At 41.1% G+C, this 27303-nt stretch overlaps 5 protein-coding genes across 5 annotated transcripts; 3 read left to right on the top strand and 2 right to left on the bottom strand. All coding sequences in view use genetic code 11, as the record gives it.

Moving 5' to 3' along the window:
* Positions 1-1437: 1437 nt before the first annotated feature.
* On the top strand, positions 1438-2953 carry EGR_10406 (Post-GPI attachment to proteins factor 2-like protein; the record flags this gene model as incomplete). Its single annotated transcript, XM_024499655.1, has 3 exons — positions 1438-1812; positions 2689-2776; positions 2862-2953. The coding sequence occupies 3 exons, from the start codon at positions 1438-1440 to the stop codon at positions 2951-2953; spliced, it is 555 nt and encodes a 184-aa protein (XP_024345940.1).
* A 177-nt stretch (positions 2954-3130) lies between these two features.
* Positions 3131-8637, top strand: EGR_10405 (cell adhesion molecule; the record flags this gene model as incomplete). Its single annotated transcript, XM_024499654.1, has 7 exons — positions 3131-3171; positions 3905-4013; positions 4839-4917; positions 5656-5991; positions 6909-7173; positions 7246-7381; positions 8131-8637. 7 exons carry the CDS (start codon positions 3131-3133, stop codon positions 8635-8637), a joined length of 1473 nt encoding a protein of 490 aa, XP_024345939.1.
* A 417-nt stretch (positions 8638-9054) lies between these two features.
* EGR_10404 (hypothetical protein) lies at positions 9055-12211 on the bottom strand (the record flags this gene model as incomplete). Its single annotated transcript, XM_024499653.1, has 4 exons — positions 9055-9243; positions 10389-10601; positions 11728-12071; positions 12148-12211. The coding sequence occupies 4 exons, from the start codon at positions 12209-12211 to the stop codon at positions 9055-9057; spliced, it is 810 nt and encodes a 269-aa protein (XP_024345938.1).
* Positions 12212-13167: 956 nt separating this feature from the next.
* EGR_10403 (hypothetical protein) lies at positions 13168-14622 on the top strand (the record flags this gene model as incomplete). The annotated part of the gene is made up of 3 exons (XM_024499652.1): positions 13168-13259; positions 13298-13465; positions 14385-14622. The coding sequence occupies 3 exons, from the start codon at positions 13168-13170 to the stop codon at positions 14620-14622; spliced, it is 498 nt and encodes a 165-aa protein (XP_024345937.1).
* A 1269-nt stretch (positions 14623-15891) lies between these two features.
* EGR_10402 (hypothetical protein) lies at positions 15892-25425 on the bottom strand (the record flags this gene model as incomplete). The annotated part of the gene is made up of 12 exons (XM_024499651.1): positions 15892-15939; positions 16010-16054; positions 16983-17161; positions 17245-17332; positions 17412-17561; positions 18616-18804; positions 19472-19744; positions 21200-21399; positions 22293-22487; positions 22705-22951; positions 25216-25293; positions 25345-25425. The coding sequence occupies 12 exons, from the start codon at positions 25423-25425 to the stop codon at positions 15892-15894; spliced, it is 1773 nt and encodes a 590-aa protein (XP_024345936.1).
* Positions 25426-27303: the final 1878 nt, after the last annotated feature.

Raw genomic sequence — 27303 nt, 5'->3', positions numbered from 1 at the left:
TATAAAGGATCTTCCATAAGGGAATGACTCTTTATAACTCTGGAGGAGAATCGATGTGGTATGCTGATGGAAGCTTTGAGCGACCCCGATCTAAAAGAAATTCTGTCCTGAGACTTATAATAGGGGATTTCTGGGTTTAAATGCAATTCGGTAATCATCCCAGTCTCATATTTTGTAGGAAACTAATTAGTATTTTAGGGTAAGATCAGTCTTAAGTAAAATTACACACTCCCATTCTAACTATAACGTAGCGTCCCGAGACTCCCTGAAGACGAAAGAAGACACAATACTCGGGCAGATTACATATATTCAGCACGGGGAAGGTGTCTGGGCTATTGGCATGGCCCAAAAGGCCAGCTCACCCAGTGAGGTACAAGGGGGCTGCTTCAAAGTACAAAAGTGGCACCTCACCAGAACCGAGGGATAAACCACTATCGTATTGTAATAATGCTGATAAAAATGTCTGTGAAGTAGGTGAAAAAATAATGCTGCTTCCGTACCTATAGTAGTCGATTAAGGTATAGTTAGATGAGGACAGTAAAAGAAAAATAAATGCTACCAATCTATGGAAGCAGAATATTTTATTCGTTTGACTGCATTATTAAATTGGCCTTCTCGCAGGCATGCATTCCAACAAATATTGGCTGGAAAAATATGCTGTCGTTTCAGAAAACTGCCTAGATTAAGGCAGCAAAATATCAGCAAACTATCTTGCTGTTTACAAATAAGGCAAAACTGTAAGTGTATCGGAGCTGACGAGATCAGTTCACTCTTCAATCCCATGACGGCATCATGAAGTACATTTTTGGCTTGTGGGTGATTTTTAGAGCATTGACTGCACCTACAGGACTTAGCATATGTAAAAAGTTGTTTTTAGTCGTTTTCACAGCCTTTGGGCTTTCTGCGCGTTAAGAGTGATTAATCTTCTACTTTAGAATATGCCATTTAAGATTTCATGCAACATTTGGGTCACTACAGATACATCAGTTACTAAACTGTAGCAGAATGCACTTTTACAGGCTTGTCATTTACTATAAACATAAAAGCTCCGTGAGCAAGAGGTTTAACTCAGGTTAGCATTCCCAAATTTGAAAATTGCTTGAAACCCATGAGTGATAGTTTATGATAAGGAATGCAGTGAAATGTTGAATAATACCTTGCAAAAATTTCAGGCCTAATATGAAGGCAAACTGGGCTGCAATAGCCTAAGTACTGTACTTATGAAGTGAATTTGTTTTAGATATTTTAAGAGCGGACACCTCCAAAATCCTCATCTTTAACTGCTTTTAATTCTAAAACACTGTGTGAGGTAAAGAGAATTTTTTAAGGTTGTAGCTTTTGGTTTTTGGGGTTTTGAGGCATTTCTTAAAGTTAGCGGTCTTCTACTTATTTAAGTCTATTCGTCACGCCTCAGGCCATTTGGATTCGGCCAATAGGATGGAGGGTCGATTGGGCAGCCTAAATTTTCGCGATATTGCGGTCACGACTCTTTATCTACCCTTTTGTTGCATGATCGGCTGTCTTTCATATGCCATGTTCTTCTATTTTGATGAGGTTACGGAATCAAAGTGTGGAGTCCATAACTTTGTGCCTTCAATCAGTGGAGCGGTTTGCATGCGTCCGCTGTTACATTTATGGCGGTTTTGCATTGTTGCACACGCCGTTCCCCGTGTTTTTGTTACCCACCTTTATTACCGTGCGCATATGGCACTGGCAGACAAAGTCACTTTATGGAAGTCATACACTTCTCTTGTCTCTTTGGTATACTTATTCGATCTCACTGATATTCTTTCTCTCTGTGGCTTAACAATCGTCTCTACCGTGGACAATTTTAGTAAGACTATATTTGCATAAGTCTCTTCAGATGTTCACGAATTTTTCTTCATTATATTTGGGCTGTCAAGCCTATTGTATATGACACTAAAATTTTACTTGCATTTTTGCCTAAATTGCCAAAGGATTCTACCTCGGACAGTAAGCCTAAATCCTTTTACAAAGCTTAAACATCCAAATAGTTTAAAAAGTCTCTGGAAGACAAGGCAATTTTTCTTACGCTTATGCTTTTTTGTGGAGTGTTTGCCGCAAAATATTACTACGAACACCATATTCTTTGCAGACCAAATGGTAAGTAGAAACGTTTCTAAATTAGCATCAAGCAATTCATTTCTGGTGCTTTTTAGGTTGGTGCTAGAGTTCTTTTTTGTACCTTGACATATTTTGTGCTCTACGTTATTTGCACGTGTTGCTGTTTTCGCTAATTGAAACTATTCCCAGATTGCTTTTACTTGCTTTGCCGATTTCAAACAAAAATTTGGTAGAAATTGCTTTAATTTTTCGCTACACTCATATAAGCTGTTTGCGAACGTAATGGGTGTACTTTAGGTATTTTACATCCAATGGCAATAAAGTCTATTTGCTTTCATAAATTGACAAAGTCGCGAATTTTCAGGATGTAGAGAATTCTTCGTGATTTTTTTTATTTAACCGTCACTGATAAAATAAATCGGGATCATTATGCCGATTTTAGAAGACATTTCATTGACTGAGTAATTTAGTAGAATGAAGTACCCCTCAACCTCTCTTATGTTTTGCGTATATTTGATGCATTGACCGAGATTGGTCGCTGGATTTGACTTTTTGGTGCCATTTTAAGGTTTCTAATACCATTATTACTCCTTTCTTTTGGAGTGGAAGCATCTAATGACTGCTACAAATCCAGCTGACACGACCAAGAAAACATTCATGAAGAATCAGCTCTTAATAGGCACGAAATCAGGTCAGATGGGCTCCTGGAGATCCTAAGGAGCCAATCAAATCTATTCGTCTTTTTCTTTTTGAAGCCTTTAGTTGGTTCTCCATAGCTGAGTTCGGCATCGCCTTCGCGAATATGGGCTTTCACGGGACCGCAGCTAAGGACTTCTACAACCTCAAGATTGTTGCTTCTCTCACCTGAAGATTGTCACGAACAACTACACTCCTACTTGCTTACTGCAGTCATCAATGGCTTAATAAAGCTATCTCATTTTGCTCTTCCTTCCGCGTGTCCTTTCGTGTGCCTTCCTATGTGCAGATGAGTGTTTTTAGATGTTTTAATCAATTTTTTCTCCCTTCATCGATTCACTGCCAAGGCATGTCTTCATCCCGTCCAGAGGAGACAGCAGCTATAGAGCGGTAGGTTGTTTCCTTTTTGACTTGTTTGTCCGTTTTTTAGAATTTGGTTGATGATATTTATCATTCTACCAATACAAACGACGAACGTCTAGAAATGGAGAAAGAAAGGGTTAAAGTACTCATAATCGACTAATTTGTATGGTAGCTTTTGCTTGAAATATCCGATGAGGGATGCAAATGGTGTTAAAAATTCTCTCGGAGGTTCAACAATCAATTTGAACTGGCCGAACTTTGATCCCATCACCCCATGGGACCATTTTTATGTTTTGCCGTAGGCAAATTGTGGAACTGTGCCTCGCTCTTTTCAGCTTGAGAGCTATAATTCTATCTTTACGTTGATGAGGTTTTATTGTCCAAGTTGAGGTAGCCGGATTCGTGGGGAATTACGTGAAGTACTTTTGTTCTACTGTCTTATCAAAACTTAAATACTTATTTCTAATGTTGTACAAAGTGTTGAGAAGGGGAACAATGTAGAGTGGAATTCTTTTTTAGACTTACGTAAAATAATTGTTATTAGCATGTGACTGAGTTGTCTCGATTCCACGGGGTCCTTTGGATCGGATGTACAGTGAATGACTGTTGCATACTTTTTCTTTCAAATGAAATGCATCTTTCGAGTACCTAGAAGCCCTAGTCATTACCAGCGTTCTAGTCCAAAAGCCAGACTTCTGATTTACGTAATCCAAGCCGTGTTTTAAGGCTACGCTAATGAATTTTCTCCCTGAGGTTACAGCTGTATCCGCTCCTTCATAATCAAGTCGATCCAGGCCATCGTGCAGGCTCGTAGTGGAGCTGCCTACGCCACAACTTGTATCTCCGACGTGGGAGCTCGCAATAACCTCGTAAGTGTCTCTTTATTCATTCTCTCTTAATGCCAATAATTTTTATTGGTAAAACACTATCACAAAGACTTGTATTGACTATTTGATTTCTGATTCGGTTGTCATGGTTGAAGGCGTTTTTTAAGATATGGGGGTGTTGATTGATTTTTCTACTGGCTTTAGTTACGTGATCATGCTATTCCACGTTACTTGGGCTGGGAAGTCTAAAATCAGTCATTAACTTTGTTTCTTGCATTATGCTACATTTCAGAGGCGCCAACTTTTTCACAACAGGATGAAAATTCAACCACTAGGATTTCTTGACAATTCTAGCTTAACCGTTGCCTTGGTTGTGTCTTTCGATGAAGTATCTACCTTAGTTGTAGAAAACCTGCCACAATATTAGTAATAGCAGCTTTTCTTAAAAAAGCATTTATGATGTAAGCAACCCCCTAATACAACACCACTTGCCTGGTAAAAAAAAAACGTGTCTTCTCACTTCTTGCCGTGCAGCATATCAACAAAATAAAATTATGCACATCAGCTTGTTGTCTTGTGTTTTAAAAAAGCATAAGGTGCTTGAAGATTAGTCCTTTCGTGGACGACAGTATCTGAAACAAGATTACAGCCGCCGCCACCGAAATCGGCGTCGGTTTTAGATATTTTCAAGTACCATTATTTATCTATTTTTTACTATGCCATATTCCAAAATTTCACCCCCAAAAACATATATTTTTATTGTTTCGCTACCTCTGCCATTGGCCTTGAAGTGGAACGACTGCATAAAGTGCAAGCACTTTCGCTATCTCGAATTTGTGAAAGTGGAGAATCGATCTTACCTTTCAGATGGTATACCTCGAGGAGGATCCGGAGATTGGCGCCACCATAAAGCAGAATCTTGACTCCGGGTTCCCCATCAAAATGGGTCAGTGGTGGCTTTTTTTTCTTTTGCGCAGCTCTTTATCTTTTCCGTGCTTCTACCGCGCACTTATTTTTCACCTCACTATGTCTTTTAACAGTGGAGCCAGTGCCACCTCGCACAAAGGTGCGAGGTAAAACGAGTGGACAGTCCACCTGTGATGAAGTGGATTTTTTCCACAAGAGGCTCTTAGTTCGAATGCAGGAAATAAGCTTTCCCTGCAATGTTAAATCAACCCCAACTTTTGTCTCAGTAACCTCGCCTTTTTAAATTCGTTTGTATGATTTACGTTTTAAAAAATTCATTTTTCAGATATGTTGCTAAGCTTTATCGAGCTATTTTAAGGTTAAAGAAATGCAAAAGGGGTGGAATATCTTTTTATTAGAAATTCAGAGGTATTTGAGAGAATAAATTATTCCGGATATTATTATCAACTTCAGCCTTACTAAATGAACTTTAGGGTAAACTCATCTAACGGTAACTTCGTAAGAGTACGAGTCAGCGGGTAGAACAAGACAAACCTTCAATTTCTTTTATTGAAATTTTACTTAATAAAAGTAGTAATAAACGATTTACAAGTTAACACCAAACTGGCCTTCGTATGAAATTTCATAATTGATTTATCAACTCGAGTAAAGATTTTATTTTTGCTATGAACAACTGAATAAGTCAGAGTTTGTGATTATTGCAACCAGTTTATACGTTTGCATATTTTATAATCTTTTTGTAACTACGGCAATCTAGGCGACACCTTTAGTTTGGAGATTCTCATGAGTAACGGCGCGGGTGGATTGGTAGTGTTGGAGGTGTGGCAGTTCCGTCTGGACACCGAGGATAACCTTCTTCGACGTGGACATCTGCCCTGCTCCAAAGTTATAGCCAACCACTCTGGCCTCCAACCTCCCATCTACTTCCCTACCGTCAATATTCCCACCGCTTCCAGTGCTGCCACCGCCGTTTCCGACGCCACCATCGCAGCACCTCATTGCTTTGCGGTGGAAGATTTCCGTCGTTCACGCCTCTTCGAACGCCTCGCCAGCCTGCTGAAAAGCCTTCTTGTCACGACTCGGATGCTCCCAGGTTTGTATCTCAGTCTATGTTCTTGTAAGAATAACTCTGCCTACGTCGTCTGGGAATCACCGCAATTGTACTAGACATTTTGAGTGTTAGGAAATGAAAACAGACTATTTGAGTGGGCAGTGTGCTTTTCTTTGCCTGAGCAAAAACGGTTTATAACATGTGAAGTGGAGCTCTTGACATAAAAATTTCATGCACATGATTGTGCTTTGAAATGCTACTTGTAACCTTCCTTGACCCGTGCAGAATGTCAGGTTTCCCTTGGGGAACTTGTGAATTCATGTTATTTTAAAAATACTTTGCTTTTTTCATACGTTGGCAAACCTGAGGATACCATTAATGTTGCTGTTGCACATAGTTAAACCATTTCTCTCAGTTGAGAATTCTGCTATTGATTTTGATTTTGCGACATTTTTCCATCCTTATGTGTGCGTTTTACATATTTCTCCACAGTCAAATAAATGTGCGCATATTTTTGCAAAAACCGCTTTTAAAACAATTTGGTACCCGAGATCCATTATTTTTTTGTTGTTCATAGTTGAATATCATATTTATCTTTTTTAAATTAAAACTGAATTTTGACGGTGTTTAAGTATATTGGTCATTCGCCTGTAAATGAATCATATTGACATTAGTAAGGTATTTTGTCCAGGTATTTTATTTGTAAGGCAAAGCAACTATGGAGTTTCTGGATGGGTAAATAGTTATTTAAATTCAGGAATTTGCAATTTGCGGAATCATTTCGGCAATCCTGGTGATACATGTGAAAGGATACGCTAAACGCCTCCTTTGCACTGTGAAGAAATGCATCAGTTTTAAGTCGGTGCATAATACCTGCAAAGTGGAATCTGTTGGGTGAATATTTTTATTGGTCCATCCTTTCTATTTGACATATGTTGTAATTATTCTTAATATTTCAGCTTACACTTACTCGCGTAAGCCGCAGCATGAGATGTGCTACGCACTGCGTAGGGGCGAAGTGTCCCTCGACCGATTGGGTCACGAGAGTGTTGTCTGCCGTCAGGTAGGGCATCTCTTTCCCGGGCTTGCGGTCGGCCCCAACTCCACACACCTCTTTCTCAACGTGTCAGTTCGCTATCGAGGAAACCTGAATGACATTGAATCAGAGGCAGCGCCTCAACCTCTGCTGCAGCCTCAGCCGCATCGACCCCGATCCCGAAGGCTGTGGGTTACTTGTTAGAAACCTTTTTACTTAGCAACTGTTAGTAAACATTTGAGTTGCACTTTCTCTTGCAGTTGCATCAGGCCCGCATTTGCTGCTACACTTGAAGATGATGATGATTATTTGGAAGAGGAAGATGAGGAAGAAGAAGACGAAGATGAAGAGAAGGAAGGTCAATTTACCTATCGGATCGACAAGGAAGGTCTGCCAGTGAGTCCCTTCCCTTGTTTCAGTGTGGTTCTTTCATTAACGTACCTTGGAATAAGTGCGAAATAGTTCTTTCTCTGATCCATTGTAAATTTTGTTGCACACTTTCTTTGGCGCATACTTTTTTCAACCAAAACAGCTTTAGAAAATTGAACTTAGAATGTGGTTCAATTGTTGGTTTTCCTCTAATCGATTACTTATAACCATAGAAATAAACGTTCATATTTCTAGTTTTTCCTAATTCATTTATATTATATCAATGTATACCGGTGCTCTTTTATTTATTTACCATCGCTAAATATATGGTGCGATTAATCTTCAGCTGAGACTTTCCCAACTAAAAACTGTACCTACCAACATTGCTATTTGTTACTAATCATTTCAATGATGGTGTTTAGCATGAAACGCCCAATGGTATCGAAGTCATCTTTGAAGAAGTTGAAATGCGTGTGATTTCGGAGGTACCTTCCTCATAATTTCACTGCAATCGTTAGATCAGTCGTGCAAACGGCGTGAGCAAGGCGTCATTCACAAAGACGAAGGCTGAATCTTGGGAGATGAAAAGTTCGTCATATTTAAATGCATAGTAGAATAATTTAATTCTACAGTACACACGGTTGCAAAGTAGAATGTTCCAACTCCTGAGAATCCGATGACCGAAGAAACCGGGGGGCGTTGAAAATGTCAAAATCCACCTTAGCTGAAATTGCATATGAATGTGGTTATATGAATCCCATCAATTCCATTTTCAGCAGGGTGAAGGGGAAGCCATCTATGATGAGACCACAGGTTGCTGCTACTACTATTATCATGACGATCCCGAGAACAGTGAGGCGGAGGCGGCAGTTGAAGGTGCAGCAGGCTGTGAAGAAGATGAGGGGGGATCGATGTCGCGCACTTTTGTCTCAGAGAACGTCGATCGTGAAACTGGTGCTGCCGGCGATGGCAGCGAATGCGCACCTGGTCGGATGCCCCTCCACCTACCGTTCAGCACGGTGGACCTGGACAGTGGTGCAGGTGGTGGTTGCGCGCGCATGGCCCATCTGGTAACGGAGTTGCGCACCAAGACCGATCTCGACTTATTCCGCGTGCCCGGCGCCTCCGTCAACCCTGCGCCCTCTTCAGCCACCGCCTCCGTATTTGATGCGAACGCTCTGGGCGACGAGCTAGCGCGGCACGAGCAGAAGCTACGCGAGTTCGATGATTTTTTGGCGGAATTCACTGCGGCTGTGCCAAATGTCGGAATTACCCATCACTAACAGATAGTCAGACTTATCCTTATAAATAACTACATCTCGGTTAATTTTAATACATGTCATTAAGATTAAATACTCAAGTATCATGCTTGAATACAAGTTTATCGATTGAGGGCTAAATCACTGAGAGGATGGACGAATGTGAGACGTCGACAGACCAGTTTAATCCTTGGGATTTAGTTTTTGAGTCAATGGAACATTATTACCCCTGGTATTGGTGTTCTCGCTTACAGTCACCGTGGTTATCAATGTTTCTATGTTGATAAATTCCCTGTTAGTTCGTTTCAGCGGTGGACGTGATTCCCACTTTAGATAGGAGAGCCGGCTAAGGAGACTAATGGAGGGCATTAATCTGTTGGCATCATTTATGCAAACGTCTATATTAGCTGGAAACCCCAAGGTAAAAACAAGTCGTGTAGCTCAAACGAAATAGCCAGGTTCGGTGCAAAGACGGTAGTCCAGCCTAATGGCGTCCAATTGGTGAGCTGTTGAGAGACTCTCTGGAAGCGGCCGGTAATCGGTCATTCCGGTGATGTCTAGTCGCGCTGATTGAAAGATGTGTAGTTGAGGATTGAAGAATTTCATTGGGCAGGGTTCTGGCAAAATTTCCTAAAATACGCAATTTCACTTGGAATGGCTTCCAATCGATTGGAATTGGTTTAGCAGCTATCCAAATAGTTACCAGATTTGGTGAAGTGCGGCTCATCGCCGAAGTGGTTGCAATGTTAAAAGTTCGCGAGTAAAGAACTTGCATTGAACATTAGAAAAGTGCATTTCAATTTCGCACAAATTTCGATCTGAAATTGGATGTTCGAGCAGCCAAATGGGGTGTTTCAAAGCAAATTTTTCAAAAAATCCAAATAACTCAAAACCTTTCAAAGTAGGTCGTCGCCATGGAGCTGTTATAGAAACCAAAAAGAATCAGGGCATTGAGGTGTAAAAAAAAGGACTTATCGAAATAAAACAATGATATTTATTGATCAAGTTCCCTCATTTGTCAGAAAGTGTTTAGATGCATATTATAATTATAGAAATGTTGAATTAACTTAGTTCTAAAAACAGTCTTATGTTAATATATTCACAGTGGAAAAATTTTACAACAAACAGACGATATACATAGCAGTATAAAAAGCAAAGGTACAAGACAGAATTATACGATGTTTCAATACGATTAAGACCCGTTATTCTCAACCCACTTTCTGAAATGGCGACAACTTTGTAAATTTTTGGCAAGTACTAAAGGGGATTACTTATTATTACATAAAACCGTCAAAAGTTGCAAAAAAAATTATATGCGTACCGTGTTGATAAAAACAGGGGATTTCAAGAATACTTGTGTATACTTTTGCCAAGCAGTTTACAGCAACACTTGTAAAAGAAACTTCCAAAACACTAGCCAAATACCTCACGCCAATGTGATTTCGCTTATTTCGCTTAAACTGTAAATTTATGGAAGATGTCAAGTACTTGAGATATTTTAAAGACCGTTTTACTAGATTATCCCGAAAAAAATCTTTTAGAAATAAAGCACCATTTTCAGCTGATAAAGTCAATTCTTTCTACTAAACGGCCCAATTAAATACAATCGAGGAATACACAAATCCCAACGAGTACGAAGGAGCCTTGACAACCACAAGACAAGAGATCAACACAATTGTGTCACCAACAGTGGGATTGCATGAAAGTAGACATGTCAATACGAAACCACCGAATTCAAGAATTTCTGGGAGAGAAACGAAGGTGTAGTGACTCACTGCCTTGGGCGGGTGAAGTCGTGCGGCCTCAGCGAGGAGACGGCGTCGCCGACGCGCCGCTTTATCCCGCTCGGCTTTCACCACTTCAGCGTCGTCAAGGGAAACTGCCAAAAGGTCCTTGTAGAGCCGCTCCTCTCGCGCAAAGTTCAGACACGTGCCACCACCCCTGTAGCCACAGGTTCCCGTCGCCAACTTTTCCGCAGTGGATGCTGCCTAAGGGTAAGAAAAAATAAAATAATGGCGTTCATGCACCCTGCAAAAGGTTATCAGCCAATATCCATGAACAATTTTTAGTAAGAAGCTCCTCATTACACACGGTGTGGACTTGAAAAATAAATCAATAAGTTAGGTCAAAAAGTCTCTTACCTTTGTTAGTAGAATGTGCTGACCACCGAAATTATTTTCCATTGAATGTATTTTCTTCCGGTGAGAAAGTTATAAGGAATGACTTCTACCCATTTATGGAAATAAGGGCTGCATTCATCTGAGATGGTACTCTGTTCCGGTTTATCATGACCAAAACATATTTGAAACTTCCCGGTAATATGTATAACCCCAACGATTCAACTATTTCACAGTTGTAAGTACCAATAATGCAGTGAGAATTGGTCATGTGGGCCAAGTCATCTCGACTAATTTCAAAAGCATTTTCTTAGGATGAATATGATGGCTGTTGACGAATAATGGAATACAATTCCACTTTCTCACTTTACAGGAATGCTATAAACTATTCACTACAACCAATAAATAGCGTTAACATCCTCCCATTCCACCCGGTTTCCATAATTCCTTTTACAGAAAAGGAGAAAGTTACCTTTCTATACCATACAGTGTTGTTTACGTTCAAAAATTTTACTGGTTTTTTGCTGCATATGCTGCTAATCAATGGCTTTGAAATAGTCAGGAACCACATAATATTTGCTCAAATAAGAGAGGCTTGGGATCAATGTAATAAAACCGCATACATACAGGACACAATACTTTTTTCTGACGCTATCAACTCAAAATAAAGACCATTGGGTATCATTAATATCAATGAAAAGCTGCCTACTAGCATTGCAGTTCTGCAAGAATCGAGTATTAAAACATGTTATGCAAAATCAATGTAGTGACATTTCTACTGAAAAATTTTAGCAAATAATTGGTGATTAACGCAGTCATATTGAACACATTGGCAATAGCAACTTGGAATATACAAGGAAAGCTATGACATATTTCCACAATGGAACCATTTCAACGAAAAACTAGATTTTCAAGGTAGCTAAAGTCAGAGTTTATAGAGTAGTTATATTCATGCTTCGTTGTTGATTTTGGATTATAAAGAGGGTTCAATTCTCACCGACTGGGAGGCCTTATTAATGCGACTGGCGATTTGAATAATCTCTTCCTGCAGGGCCCTGACGGAATTGATCTTGGGCGCATCGAGAGAGAGCGCCTCCAGAGTCTGCTGTAGGTGAGGCTCATCAAGGACTGAAAGGTCAAGAGACTCCGAGGGGGTAGCTGGAAGAGGCAGTGATGTATGGGTCAGCGCCTCCTCCCCTACGCTGTTTTTGCCGCATTTTGTCAGAGCTTCTTTTGGGAGTCCATCAACAAACGAAGGTGTATTTACCGCTTCCGTCTCCAAAGGAGAAAAGAGCGCATCGAATCGAACTTGTTTGGTTTTGGTGCTACAGCCACCTTTCCCTAATGTAAAGTAGCGGATTACTGCATCATTCGAAATAGAAGTAAATAGCGCTGTGTATGGAAAAAGATAACTTACCTTCATCGGACACAAACGAGGCGTCCGAAATAAGATCCAGGTTTGTCGGGGCCTGCTGACTCATATTTTGTGAAATAAGCTAAAAGAACAATGATAATCCTCAGCTTTTCGAGCTTTTTATAGGTAAAAGGGGTTTTCCAAGTATAATTATCTTGGCAAGGGTTTCTACTTATATTATTAAAACCGCCAAATCCGACTGAAAATGTTTGGACCTCACGTTTGCACTAAAGGTTCTGTGATCCCTAGTGTAAAATGGCGTGACAATGAAGTAGGACATAATGGAAAGTCTTCCACTACAGTTTGCCATGAGTTCGGACATCCAGTTTTCTCCCAACAATCACATTAACCAATTTAAAACAAATACGGGATTCCACTGAATAAATGGGATAAATACCAGGTAAGCAGAACTAAACAAACGAACTCAACTCCGTACAGTCAAATTGGTTGGTCTGTTTACCCTGGTTACATCCAACCAAACAAGGTGGTTGAAATTTAGGAGCTATTTTGAAAGCCAATGTAATCGCAACAAATTATTTTAAAACTAAGGGCTAGCGTTTTCTACAAAGACAATTAGCAAGATAGATGTTTTGATTGGCTTGAGCATAGCCGCGCTCTTCAAACGGGCTGCTGGCCATACATCTCTGCGGTTTTCAGGTCGACCATCGGAGCGTTGTGGCTTTTCTGCCGAATTGTTGAGTTTAGCTTACGTGTCTTTGAAGTAAACAAATATCTCCTGGGAGGATTTTGACCGCTCTTTAATAATTAATGTGGTCTTGCGCTACAGGCCCAATCCCGCTATTCTTTATTCTAGTTTCGAGGTGTACTTCCGCGTAGATTTATAGTAACGTCGTAACTGTTTGTAATTTATTTTTGGTCCTCTGCATTTGAAGTGGTGACAACCTTGTTGACCTTTTACCGGCTCCTTTTCCTTCGGGGTTTGTCTATTTTTAGTCTTCATTGTTACCCTCCGATACTAAATTTTGAAAATTACGCTGGGTTTCGTTCTTCATTACTTCGAAAATGACTGAAGTCCTGCAAAGTGCGGTAAAAGAGAAGATACTCAAGATTGAGGCCTTCATTAATGAGAAACTCCGCAAGGACCTCAGGCGAGCGTTGCTTAGTCTTTTAACTTTTTATTCGCCTTTTCTAGGTTCACTCTTGATGCTGGTGATACGGTTTATGCAGAGATTTCTGAGTATCTTGAGCTGCAGAACCTTCTGGAGAAATTCTCCGAAGTGGGCTTTAAAGACGGCGACAACAGTGGTGCAACCGAAACTATGGTCGACATGGGCTGTAACTTCTACCTTAAGGCCCACATGTAAGTCATTTCCCATTCCATTCAATGCGGTTCGGCACGCTGGATAATAGAGACCGAGTAAATTGCCTGAATTATGTTACTGGAGACTAGGAGACAGTCACGTAGTGCTCCTCAAAGGAATTATTTGCTTGTTATTACTGTTTTTAAATTGGGAATAGGTTCCACCTCTGATCAGATGGTGTGACCAGAAGTCACTAGTCAGTCGTTCTTTTTTTTATAGGTGTGCACGCTAGCTCTCGAATTCTTGCTCTTGTTTCCCAAACATCTCATGGTTTTTTGCTATTTCTGTTTCTATTTCGTGGGATTCATCTCTCGTATTTGTGTTGTCTAACAAAACAGAACTTATCGGTGAAGCATTTCAATTTTGAAAAGTTTTTCGTCTAATAGATATTGAGTGAAATCCATTACTCACTCATTTACGCTTGCCTGAAATCGTGGATTCGTATGCTAGGTTCTGCGTTCTTGATCGGTTGTTTTGGCCTCCGTTGGCGTTAATGCTAAACCCTGTCCATGCGAGTTTGCGTGTCCCCTTCATTTTTTCTACAACAAATTCTAAGCGATCGCGATCTCAACTCAGGTTTCCCGCCTGGTTTGCCTTGAATAGCAAAGTTGTCTGTCGAACCTTATTCAGCCTGACGTGCTATTGACTCAACCCGCATTGGAAAGCTGCACGGGTTTTATCACACGTTCATTCCTCCGCAAAAATAAACCAAAGGGTGGTTAATTGCAAAATAGTATCAACATAAACCGAGGGTAATTAGGTCTACATGGCTCGATTTGGAACCTAAGCATTAGGATCGTGGGAATCAGACGCTTCGTTTAAATGCCCTAACAGCTGTGTGTGGATTAATCTTCTGCTGTGTGAGCATGCGCCTAGATCTTCACTTGAAGCACTGTTGATTGTTGGTTGGTGTTGAAGTCCCTCGCTGGAGCGCCTCTACGTGGACGTGGGTTTGGGTTTCCACGTGGAGATGACGCGCGTCGAGGCCTTAGACTTTGTGCGTCAGCGCGTGGAACTGCTCACTGCGAGAGCGGAGCTCTTTCGCCAGAAGGCCCTTGAAATCCGTGCGCGCATCAAGGTATGTCTGCAGGGCCTACGTGAACTCCAGGCTCTCGATTTGGAGCCCCGACCTGACTTTTGCGACGTTCTCGCCTAAACCGCCTCCTCTCTGTGTTAATAAAGTGCTTATTTTTCTGTTTCTCTCTTTTCCGACTCGCTTCTTTCTCTAACGATGAAGAATAGGGTCTAACCCTGTGGAACACATCATAGTTTTAATGGATATATCGGAAGGTATTTGAGTAACGACAACTTGTGCATTTCCTGTATTCCCACTTCGGTTTCTTGAAGTGAAAGTCGACTGTCTTTGCCCTTTTTTGTATAACAAAATGCAAATTTGCTTGACACCGTGCCTCTTGAAAATCTGTATTTCTTTTGATTAGCTTCACCAAGATGGTATGCGGGTCAAAATGCCTGGTAATTTGGAATTTCCTGTCGAAATTCGTTGGCAAGGAACACAGTCCTTGTCATAAGACGGCAGAAGAAGCTAGCATGTGCTCGGAGGACATGAGGTCTCCCTATCAGGTGGTCTAATGTTGTATCTTGTCTTACGTAAACATCAGCTTTGAATTAATCGGACGCGGGGCCTCCCGACCCGCTTGGATAGCCTATGTTTAACGACAAGAAGGTGGTGGGTGTTAGTGTTTGAAAATAGCGATAAAGCATTCCACATCCTAATTCGAAGTAGCAAGGTTTACTGCTGATGGGGCTTTCCTGCGTCATCGGCCGATTGTCGAAGTATTGATACCCACGACCAATTACCAGGTGTTGGTGACTTAACGGGAAAAAACCCGTTTTTTCCGGCGAGCAGCGATCCGTATCAAAACCATTAGAAAGTGGTATTTGTCGCTGCAAGATCCTCTCCGCAACTAGATTTTAATGTTTGAATATCATTGCCGCAGAGGGAGTTGATTGCTATGTGGAGCACTTGCACTATGCAGTTCATAACACAAGTCGAGCAATGGTGATTGGATACGACTAGAAAAATTTCAGTTGTAAAGTCCCAAGCTTCATAGCTCTATTATCAAGCTATTATTATTAGTGATGGGTGGGACTGGACTTAATAAGCAGAAAAGTAGTTGAAAAGAACTGGATAGTGGCGGTTCACTAGTTTGTCCTCACTGGTGGTAGGACCTACAATGCACCACCAAGTTGATGAAAAATAAAACTGACAGACAACTAGGGCTTCTGTCGAGAATACCAAGCTTCCTTTGTGTACTTTGCAAATTGCCCCTCAAAGACATGGAGTAAACTGAACCATGAAAGGAATCATAGCTGAAGAGGAAGCGACACAAGCATGGTGTGATTTCGAAGCGCATTTTATCAATTAATGTATACATGATAATTGTCAAAATGTCGATCCCCACCTTTAGATATTCTGCATCGAGCGCAACTCATGTTGGCGCTGCGCGAGATTCTGCAAAGAAAATCAGGCCCATTAATACCCAATTTCACTCTTTTTAGTTGATGGTGGGCACAGAACGAACCTCCTTGATCCGAGAAACCTGTCGAAGTGCGGAATCACGTGAGGTCTAAAACAAAAAAGAAGTGCCAGGTGAATATGCCATTAAATAAAGATTTTAAGACTTACAAAAAATTCTGTTGAGAGGAAATGATTACGGAGTCCTACCCGATAGTAAATTGGGGTAAGCAGTGCCAAATTCTTCAAGTGAAAAAAGGTCGGAAGAGTTTTTAGAATATTTGTAAATTTGTGATGCAATGTGTCTATTATTATGCATAATTTCCTCTAAAACCTCAACATCAGTCATTTTCGGAGCGTGTGCAATGCAAAACGATAAAGGCGGTTTGTGACAGGACTTTCATTTGTGCGAAATCTCATCAAATACGGTAGGTCGAGAAACATTCCCATGGAGTTTGCCATGCAGAATCCAGTCGTCTATGAGAAATAGAAGGCTTTAAAGACGGGAATTCGCGTCCCATCAAAATGTCCCTGACTCGTCCCCTCAGTTAAAATGCGCCGCTCTCTGATGAGTAAACCGACGAATTGCTGGCGATTTTTAATGAAAACTCTTCTATTGTGATTTCCAAGCCTTATTCCTTCAAGCGCATTTCTATTACTTACCCAAGAACGTGTGAAGTACCGTGTAAATTTCGAACCGCATAATGGCACATTTCACATGGCAAATTGACATTTAAGTAAATGTAAATCAACGAAGTGGGGACAAGATACGAAACTAGTGTAGAGAACGTAAAAGGAGGGTCCTGACTGCTAAATGACTTTTTTTCCAAAAAATCAGTGTTATTCGTTGATCTGTAAATAGGTGAGGCAGTCTCTTTTCATGTGCGGAAATTCAAAAGCAGGCTTCTGAATCGAAACCGAAGCAACGCAGCAACTACCAATTACAACAGCTAGTTCAGTTCTCCCTATGCTAACCAGCAAGTTGTCTCATACGACGTAAATTACATGTTTAATAATGACATTGGCTTAGGATGAAGCACCTGGGGATAGGCAAAGTCGGGGTCCGCAATGGCGGAGAGGAAGTCGGAGGTGGGGCAAGCGACCGCGGTGGCAGTACTGGTTGGGAGCGGAACAGGAGGGAGGGTTGACTCGGTGCGCACCACCGGCAGACCTCTTGGGGGGCACTGTTTAACCGGCAAGTCCCCATCTTTGGCGCGATCTGAGGTAACCAAACATTCGAGAGCAGAATCACCTAATTGAGAGAACTTCCAGATGCTCGACCATGGTAATAATTGCACTTACCTCGATTTGAAATCGTAAGGGCACTTCCAAATTTCGGTTTCGTCATCTTTTCACCAACGTCATCTGTACTTCGCTGTTGGGACGAAGTCTGTAAGGAAAATGATATCCATAAAAACTTGTGGATGCGAAAATTAAAACAAGTAAAGCATATATTTCTTCCCAATCACCCGATTCGAGGGTCGAGGGATAAGACTGGTGTTACGCGAGGGGCGTTGAACACCTTGGGTGCGTTTTTTGCATGCCATCCCGCCTTGTGCTCCCCTCGTCTCCCTGATAGCCTCCTCCCGCACTTGCATCACTGCTGCATGCTCTGCCGCCTACAGAATTTGAGCTCCAAATTGCAAATTTTAAGTAAAAGTGGACTCAATAAAGAAACTGCCCATAAAAATATGAATTTTGGCTTCTCCTAAAACGATATGACAAAAAAATAGTCCCCATGTTGCCTCGCCTCGTGTGCGCTTACACGTTTTGCAAACTAACCTAGATTTTTTTATCAATGGGAAAGGGATGCTGGACGCTTTATTGGACGGGTTACTTTTGATGCAGTTGACCTCTAGCTAAATTTAGAGTTAATAATTCAAACATACTTTCTCCTTTTACTACTTGCATGAGTTTTTACGCGATTACATAAAATAATTAACTAAAGAGGAAGGATACATCAACTTCGACTCCTTATGCCTTCGAGGTTCATCTTGCACCTCATGTAATAATGGATCAGGAAGGAGCTCCTAACAAAATACCTCAATTCGCCTAAGGAACACGAGCATGCCAATACTATCAACCATATTTCTCCTACCAAAATTAAACAATACCTTGACACGTTCGTTTTAAAGTACTATTCTTCAACAAGTTAACTAAAAACCTCATGGTTAACTTTATTACCTTTTGGGTCTGCTGTGAAATTGTAAAAGATGACGACAAAAGGCAATGATCCACCAACAACAATTGTGTAAAAAGGAAAACTTTCGTCTCTCTTCTAAAATTAAATTAATATAAGTTTATTTAAAATAAGATGGTTAACGAAAATATTTCTCAATCAACTTAGCTAAAAGCTGTTAATCTCGATTTCAGTCAACAAAGCCAAAAATGCGTTTGGATTTTTCGGCAAAACAAAAAGTGGAAACTACTCCTAAAGAACCGCATGTGCCTAGCACAATGAGAAGTGGTCTAAAATGTCATTATTTCATACTCAAACATGGAATTCCGAAGAATAACTAGTGATTACTTAAAAGAATATACTGTGCAGAAGAGAATGATCAAATTTGAGGACACTTCTACAGTAGGAAAAGAAGCAAGTGCACATCCACGCCTTTCATTCATTCGGTTTGGATTAAAAATCGAAATTCCCATACGTATGGTGACATTGCCTACCTTAGCAGTAGGAAAGGAGGCTCTCACCTCAGCCTCACGTCGGTGCGCAAGCTCAGCCTCCTGCTCTTTGCGAAGACGAGCGCGCTCCTCCTCGAGGCGCGCAGCTTCCTCCGCCTCCGTCCGAGCCTCCACCTCACGCTCCTGGCGCCGGCGCTCCGCACGCTCGCGTATCTGCTCTGCGTACGCCTCCTTGTCACAGAGAGGAGCGAAGCACCCAAAAGGGACCACCGATTAAGTACAATTAATACATGGCTAGCAGAGTTTGATTTATATAGGGAATAAGGTTATGAACATAAACAGGTAGATCAACAATGATCAAATGACAGTCTTTTTTGTGCAATCGAGCTTTCACTCTTCAAAAATGATTGCCTTCGTTGCCAATCTCTCAGTGTTTAAGCTGTTTCCTTCGCAATAAATGTGGTTTATTAAATCCGTATCGAAGACTCCAGGTATTAATAATGCAATTAAATGTGACAAAACCCCGATTTTCTAAAAAACGTTAATTCAGGCAACGTATCACTATTCCAAGCTTGAGCAAAAGCCCAGTTGATTAATCTTTACATCCTTTAGAATGTTGGCTTCCAGCATTAACTAAAGACGTCTTTCGCATCTATGCAGTTGTCATTATGCAGCACACTACGATGTCAGCAAATTAAAATGCATGTTAAAACGGAATTTTTTACTTATGGGTGGAACATTATGTCCTTCGTAGGAGAAAGCTTAAATATAGGATCCCAACGAGTCAGCTAAATTTGCTTTGGTCATCGATACTTATTCAAAAATGATGGCAAGCAATAACATTATTCGCAATAGTCGTTCTTGGTAAAAAAAATACATTTCGGGATTTCTGCCCTACCTGCAACTCCAGTTGCTGCTGACGCTTCGCAGCGGAGTCAATGTCCTGCTTGCCAAGGAGGTCTGCCAATCCGCGACCCCTACCAAAGCTGGCGGACTTGACGTCACATTGGGCTGCACTACATTCTCTGTCCGTTCCCGTTGCACAAGTTGCTTCCTTAATGTGATTGGCAGTTTCAACGGAGAGGCGTCGAAGGCGTTCACGCTCTCGCGCCACCCGCCGCTCCTCTACTTGACGGTCCAACTCGGCCAGCCACTGGCGCCGCTGCTGCTCCTGCCAATGAGAAGGGAACGATTTTTGCCAATGAGAGCTGACATTGTCCCACGTAACCCCTTTTGTTGGAATGTACGCCCGTGGACTGAGCAGCGGCAGCACGGATACATGTGAGTTGGCCGTGAACAACGCTCAAGTCAGTCAACCGACCAGATGTGGTCGATAGATTTGGGGACGTTGCCCCCGTGGAAAGCAATCTTAGTGGGCCCAGGTCACTGGCTGACCATGGATTCAGTATGTGAGCTCCGCTTCCCAGACAACACAGGACGCTTTTTTTGTTAGCAGCTTTGACTTCTCTTTATCATAATTGGGCTTTAGGAGGGTATAAATGGTTCAAATGAGTCGACAAGGCATTTCAGTAGGTTGAGGTTTCGTGAGATTTATCATAGCCAAAAATATGCTTTTAGAGCGTGATGCAAAGTGCGCTCCATCGAGTTTAACAAATATGATGTCATACAAAAACAGGAAGAATTTGCTTGAAAGTTTCGTATTTATCTGTCAATAGATGCACTGCTCGATTAGTATTGAGTAGCTATACTGTAGTGATTTGAATTGTTTCTTAAAACACTCAAGCATACAATGCAACATTCCGAGTGCGCCTATAGCTTCTCAGCCCTTCTTGATGTAAATAATAAAGCTGCTGTATTGACATGGCTGATGCCAGATTCAAAAAAGACTAGAGGCAAGACAATACGATTGCAGCCGATGTTTAGTTGACCAGTGGATAATTCGATTGACTTAATTTACCTCATTCTTCAAGCACGCAACGAAGATATCAAAGGTTTAGATGAAATTTTCGCTAAAACAATACGTGCGATGAGAGGAAAATCATGCAGTACTGCACTACGTCAATTCATTAGCACAAACATTGGTGAAAACGTGCTCGGTTGGACCCAGGATTAACATGAGAACCAAAATGAAATTAAGAAAAAGTAGTCTCTCACGTTTTGCAGACGTCCAAATCCAAAATCTTGCGAGTATTAGCAATATTTTCAGAGCATTAGTGAAGGGAACCAGTTTTAAGGTTCGGTAGCATTAACACTATAGTCCATCATATCCAGTGAAAAGTTTTGTGATGAAAATTGTCCAAAGCCAGGTTTCCCGTTACTCAAAGCAAATAGTAAGGTTGGATTGCGACTTTAACAAAGCGTCATGGCCATAGTAAATGCCTTTGCCCTAAACTACACAATCTTGCTCTGTAAGAAAAACACTGAAATAAACTTGCGGATGTATAAAGCTACGATCTTGAAGCTGAAACTTCAGGTAACCTGAAAAATTTTTTGCTGTGCAAATTAGCTAGCGAGAAAGTGCAAGATCTTCACCTCATGTTGGTTGCAAAATCGGTTCTTTATCCGCGCCTAATCGATTGATGAAGCTTTCTAAATCATCTCTTAGATCTTGCAAATTTTTATGACCACACTTTCCTCAAAACAGCCACAAAACCCTCAAAACTACCTTCAACTCCGCCTCAGCGTGAGGATCCTCGCCCACGGGCAATCCGGCGAGATAGTGACAGCGTTGAAAGCGGTGATGATTCTTGGCGGAGAGCACATTTCGGGCGACTGTGGACTGCATCTTCCCACCAATCATATCCGCTTCTGCGGTCAAATCCATCACGGACTTGGCACGATCCCTTTCCAGATGCTCGAGTTCCGCTTAGTCGTGAAATTGAATGAGCAGCACGTTATTTTACGCATATACTCACCTCTGTTTCCCTTGATTGATTGGAAGAATAATGAAGCAGTTCACCAGTCATGTATGCATTTAGTGCAGCATTCACCACTCACTTAACATAAAGATTGGATTAATTTAGAGCTCGTAACTTTATACCAAGACAAAAAAACCATTTTAGACCACTTAATGCTGCTGCTTCGTGCAAAAACTTTTCCGGTAAATAATAGGCCAGCTGTTTCATTCCATTGTGGAATGAAACGGCCACTGATGAAGCAGTGCTACCACAAATCGTATGAAAAATATCTGGGATTTCATTTAAAATTTATCTTATGCTTTGACATTCAGCACATTAGGAAAAAGCAGCACGTCTGAGAATACAAAAAAAAAACTTTTGTGCTGCTGTACGTGGACAAATACTTTTTCATGCTTCCACACATCGAAACCCATTCAGGATATGGAATGTTTCTCGAAAATGACAGTAGACCAAACGAGAATCAGTATTTTTTGTACAAATAATATTAACAAAGGTAAACACATTGGCAAAACCAAGTAGTAACGATTCCTAATAGTGTTATTCTTGTCAAAATAAGTTTCGCATTAATACTAGTGGGTGCTTTAATAGGTTAAGTTGCATTTCCTAATAGTATGAAAAAATCTCGGTAGATACTAGGGATTGCAGCGCAAGCAAATTGCTAAAAGTACAACAGATAATCACAAATATGAACAGAAGTTTAGTCAGTTAATGGAACACCAAACAACCGGTGTGGAATGGCAGACTGAAAGCAAAAAACAGCTGATATGCTTTTGCTGCACTTTGAGTAGAAAGAGCATCAGGGAAGCATAACGCTTGAAATATCGAATTTTTTAAAGTTACCTCGTTCTCGTAGCCATTGGAGGCGTTTCCTCTCCAGCAGTGAAATAGGCCGCTCAGTTGGTGGCACTTTTTCGTCCTCATCAGTGCTCTCGTCTGTATTTCCAGAAAAGTTGTCTTGCTTCCTCTCCTCAATCATCTTTGAAGTTACTTCCGCAGGTTTCTGTTTTAACTGAGCCGATGGATCGGTTTTACATTCTACAGTTAGTAATCGGATATGTGAGATGTTCAATTAAAACCACAGGACCATTAAGATTAGAACTAACTGGTTGTTTTCGAATGACTGGGAAATGTCAAAGATTTGCCTTAATACAAGCACACCCTAGTAGCTCGAGAATCAAATAGCTTCCATGTGGAAAAAAGTCCTTTACTGTGCACAAAACACGCAAAATATCATATATGCATGTTAACGCACTTTTCAAACATTGATTCGTTACCAGATAAAATGAAGCGATTAGATCCAAAAGTTGAGAGTCAGAAAGCTTATCCTTGTTAAGTTGTATGAGTCTCTGAACTGCCTCTTCAATTGTTTCCTCACTTTTTAAAGGCAAAGCATCAGAACCTTCTAATGATGATGACGTATCTTCGACTTTCATGCCTTTCGATGAACTGAATCCCCCTGATGGGCCCGACATTCGCGATTCCAGGGGCTCATTTTCAGCCTAAATTAAGAAATGCCTTTGCATAAAAACATTGGCCACAAATATTGAACTAGTATTTTGTATTCTGATGCCAATTTACCTGTTTGGCACTCCCCAAGAGAGTAGATAACTTCTGTTGCGAAACATGGCCAGCATTAACATTAACTGATGTGCAGTGGTTGTTCTTTTTGTCATTTTTAGTTGTAGATCTTCCCAGACGTGCCTGCGTACCAGTTATTGTGCGTACTTTGGAGGAACTTGTATTCATCTACAAATGCCCAACCTCGGAGCTTTCGAAAGAGCCGCTTCAAACTGCTGTCCCATCATTGGTCCATTTGTCAGGTATGCGCCCTTAGTTACATAGCAATGGCATTTGCTATTTTCTATTTAAGATTACTTTGAATACCTCATTTTAACAGTAAACTCTTGCAAAGCTAAATGTTACAATTTGTTTAAGCTTGTAATAACTTGATTCTATACAAGGACATGGAAAATATTGCCTGTGTCGTTGAGCAGAATATCAGGAAGAATTGTCGTTTGTGTTGTTACTTCGGTGTTTACATACGCCGGAACACGTCCTTTACTTGAAAGTGTAAAATAAAGCTATTTTTGCCTACTAATCTGGAAGTGGGTCTTGTTTTTAGAACCGTGCAAGGTTGACACATTTCCCACGGATTAAAAACCTCTTTCGCTTGGGTAAAACGCAAAACGATGCTAAGCAATCAAGGAACATGAGTATAGTTAACAGGAGTTCAAGCACTACTACCATTTCTTTTGTCTCTTCTGAGATTTGTTATTTATTTGCCACCTGGAGTTCTGTAAATAAGCTGTACAGGTTTTATATGATTGGTCCCTGATGGTGACATAATATTGGCCTTCATCAAGTATGCAAGTTTTGGTAGTCGAGGTACTTCGGTTCTAAGCTACTGTACCTTCACCGAGTGAGCGAGCCTCTGCTCTGATGCATGCCGGATATGCATATTCAGCCCGCGTATTACGGCTTCTCCCGCCTTCAGGTAAGTTAAGGGGCACTAGATTGGTGGCCACGTAACACAAACCCGATTTAGAAAACGTCCATCCTAATTTCTACTGCTAGGTGATAAACCTTGGCGGAATGGAGAATCGGTGACCACGCATAACAGGAGGGCTAAAAGTGACGTCGACCTTCAGCAACTACCCCAGCAGCTCCACGTTCCGCAGTAAAGCTACTAACAAGGTAATCGCACTAGTCGTGAACAGGCTGAAAAGCGTTCGATACAGAGCTGTATATAGTACCTGTATGTAGATGTCAACTAAGTGAAAACGCCAAACTCCCATACTTTGCTGCTAGTTAGATAGAATCCAGACAGATGGCTAAACAGCTCTGAAATGAGAACACCGCGACAAAAGCAATAGAAGCGAAACCCTACTTTCATGGAAGTACGCTATATCCCATCCTTTGTTACATGACTGCTTTTAGGTCAGTGTTTCTACTACTAGCCTTGGGAACGCGTGATGGCCGGCGCATTTCCCAGCCCCTAATCCAGTTTCCATATAGGACGAAACTCAAGATCCAGTAGAATAGCCAAGAAGTGTCAGTGACGTTGCGTTCAATTGTCTACTCAGTTGCATAGAAATTCGACGACTGGCATGGTTGACTCGTGCGTGTTTCCTTACAGCACTGATTACGTTGTAATGGGTGACACCGGTGACGGCACTTAAGAGGGGAGACGCTGTGTAAAAAGTTGGTTGCTTGCTCAACTCTGGGTTTTGGTAAAAGGGTTACCTAGGGGCTCCGCCAATGTACCCTCGCTAGGTAGGCTGGCCTCCGAGCCATGCCATTTGCCCCGATCTTTTCTGTAGGTCGAATATATATATTCTGCCAGTACATTGTTTCTTCTTTGCCTTCAGAAAAGTTTTAGGGGTTGCACTTAATGTGTTGAATGCATGGCATAATTCAGTTAGCAACATAGCTTTGTTGATTCAAAACTGGAGGTATTGCGGTGTGATCAAAATCAGTTCATTTTAAATTCACTAAAAACAAACCCGGGGTTTAATATCCCGTTGTTGTTAAAATGTTTGTTTGCGGTTTCCATCTGTGAGAGTTTTTGGCCTTCAGGATGGACACGTACTTTTATTGCTCCAGCAGAATGATCGGAAACGGATTTTATCCTTTTTGAAAATAAATAGCTCATAAAAGCAATTACGAATGTTCGCTGGAGTTTAAATAAGCACAGGAAATAAAAAAGTGGTTTATATTGAAACCCTCCTATCTAATCAAAAGTTGTCATAGGTGATAGAGTTACTCGACCTCCCCGTTTCTGCACTCCTCCCTCGTTTTCTGGCCTGACACTTGCACTGGCTGGCGAGTAGGGGTCAACAACCTGGTTAGTCAAGAAATCGTTTCCCATCGATTAATCGATAGCCGCGTGCACCCGATACGATGCGGCGCCTGCGAGATTTGAGGCAGAGTGGGAGGTGCAGTGTTGCGACTGCGAGCGGTGAGCTTCAACCATTCACTAATCGATCATCTTCATAGGCTAAACAAATATTTTTCGATTTTGCCACGTGCTGTCTTGCTTTAATTTTTTTGAATGATAAATGTTAAGTGCTCTAGATATAAAAGCATGCGGTTTCGGACCAAAAAAACCTAATAAATGGCTCCGTCTGGAAGACCACCAATTTTAGGACAGGAATAGCCTGCATAGCTAATCCAATTGGCCATTGCTCTGTGGGGTACATCTTTTCTTGCCTTTTTCATCTGAATGCATAAGGTGACAAAAGCTGTCAGCTTGGTTTGAGTGGTCGCAAGTCGGACTACAATAACAACTTGTCATTACCGCCTTATAATATCACTGGTCTCTTAATGCCTCATTAAGTCATTGCCATACAATATCCTCTTCACCCCCTTTATCAAAGAGATCTAAAAATGCCTTTTTCAACCAACTTTTGGATCTGAACTACCAACCCTTACCGTTGTACATTTATATTCTGCCTCGAGATGAGGTAAGTCTAGTTGCAACATGGCTATGTCCCAGGATTTTAATTTCTATTTTGCTTTCAATAAAAGTGGTAGGTGGGTGATCCCAATCCTTTGGGATTAATTCAGTAGGTCAATGTCGCCAAGAGAAGTGCATTGATATATGCCTACACCAATAACTTAAAATGCTACCCACAATAATCTCTTTAGCAAATGTACCAGTCTTGTAATATACGTCTAAAGATTTGTAGATTTCCACTTTGAACCCCATTCCAGTCCATTTGAATTTGGCGCAACATTCACGATTGAATTCTTGGCGCAAGCTGACGGTGGAAATACCTTGCCTTTAAAATTGCATTAAGTTTGTGTAGACATTTTCCGCTGTAAGTTATCAGTTGAACAAATATTTTCATTATTTAAAAACTAAATAAAATTTGCTTTTGTGGCGTTAAAAATAGGGTGCGTATAGTGAAAAATCAGAAGGTGAATATGTAAAACTAAATAATCGCCAAGTAGCTCAGTACGTCATCTAAAAGCGATGCATTTGACACACGAAAAATACTACTTACTTCCTGCTAACGACTCATTTTCAAAAACAGCTATCTTTCTAAGTTCATCTCTTCGCTTTTGCTTCCTCTTATACACTCGAAAACCAGCATGCGTCCTGTAATCTCCAGCTTTCGTCCTGTCTACCTGCGATTCCCTGGTCTTTTACTGGGGTCGAAAAAAATATGGCAAATGTTTTGCGATATCCCACCCCAAAAGAAGCAGGCGGTTTTCGGTTGAATACGTGACTCTGTCTAGCGCTTTAAATTCATCCTATATCCATTTTGGTTATGGGAATAGGTTGCCATTCCTTTGGAGGTGTTTTAGCCTGCTCAGTTTGCATTGAAGGCAACATAAGATTGGGAGATTATGACTGGGGACACGTATACAATCCGACCAAATTTTGTTCCACCGTCGTAGTCTGCAGACCATAGGCACCATTGAGAGTAATGAGCAGCCAAATTTACATCTTAGCTATATAACAGCACTACAGAAATTCGCTCACCTTTTGCATTACTTTAGAGCCTTACTGAGGGAAAAGTCGGGCAATGCAAAATTTTCGCTGGGTGTTTTCGGAATTTTATTGCTTAGTACAGCAGCTGCATGATTCGTTTTTGATTATCACCAAGCATTATCTATTAACCCTACCACAATTATTTCACGTTTTAGAGGGCGATGGAATGCATGCATGATTTGTACATTCTGACTTGGCCTCAAGAAGTTCATTTATTACTGTTATTTTCGTCTGAAATGTCGATTTGCGCCAAATCCTTTTGTTTTAAGAAATCGTCAAGCTGTCTTATCCCCAACACTACCCATAAAGCTGTACACCTTATTCTTTAAGTGGGCAGCATGTAAAAGTCGAACA

This window comes from Echinococcus granulosus (assembly GCF_000524195.1).
Source record: "Echinococcus granulosus chromosome Unknown EG_S00216, whole genome shotgun sequence".
Lineage (NCBI taxonomy): Eukaryota > Metazoa > Platyhelminthes > Cestoda > Cyclophyllidea > Taeniidae > Echinococcus > Echinococcus granulosus.
This window is presented reverse-complemented; position numbering and strand designations above follow the sequence as displayed.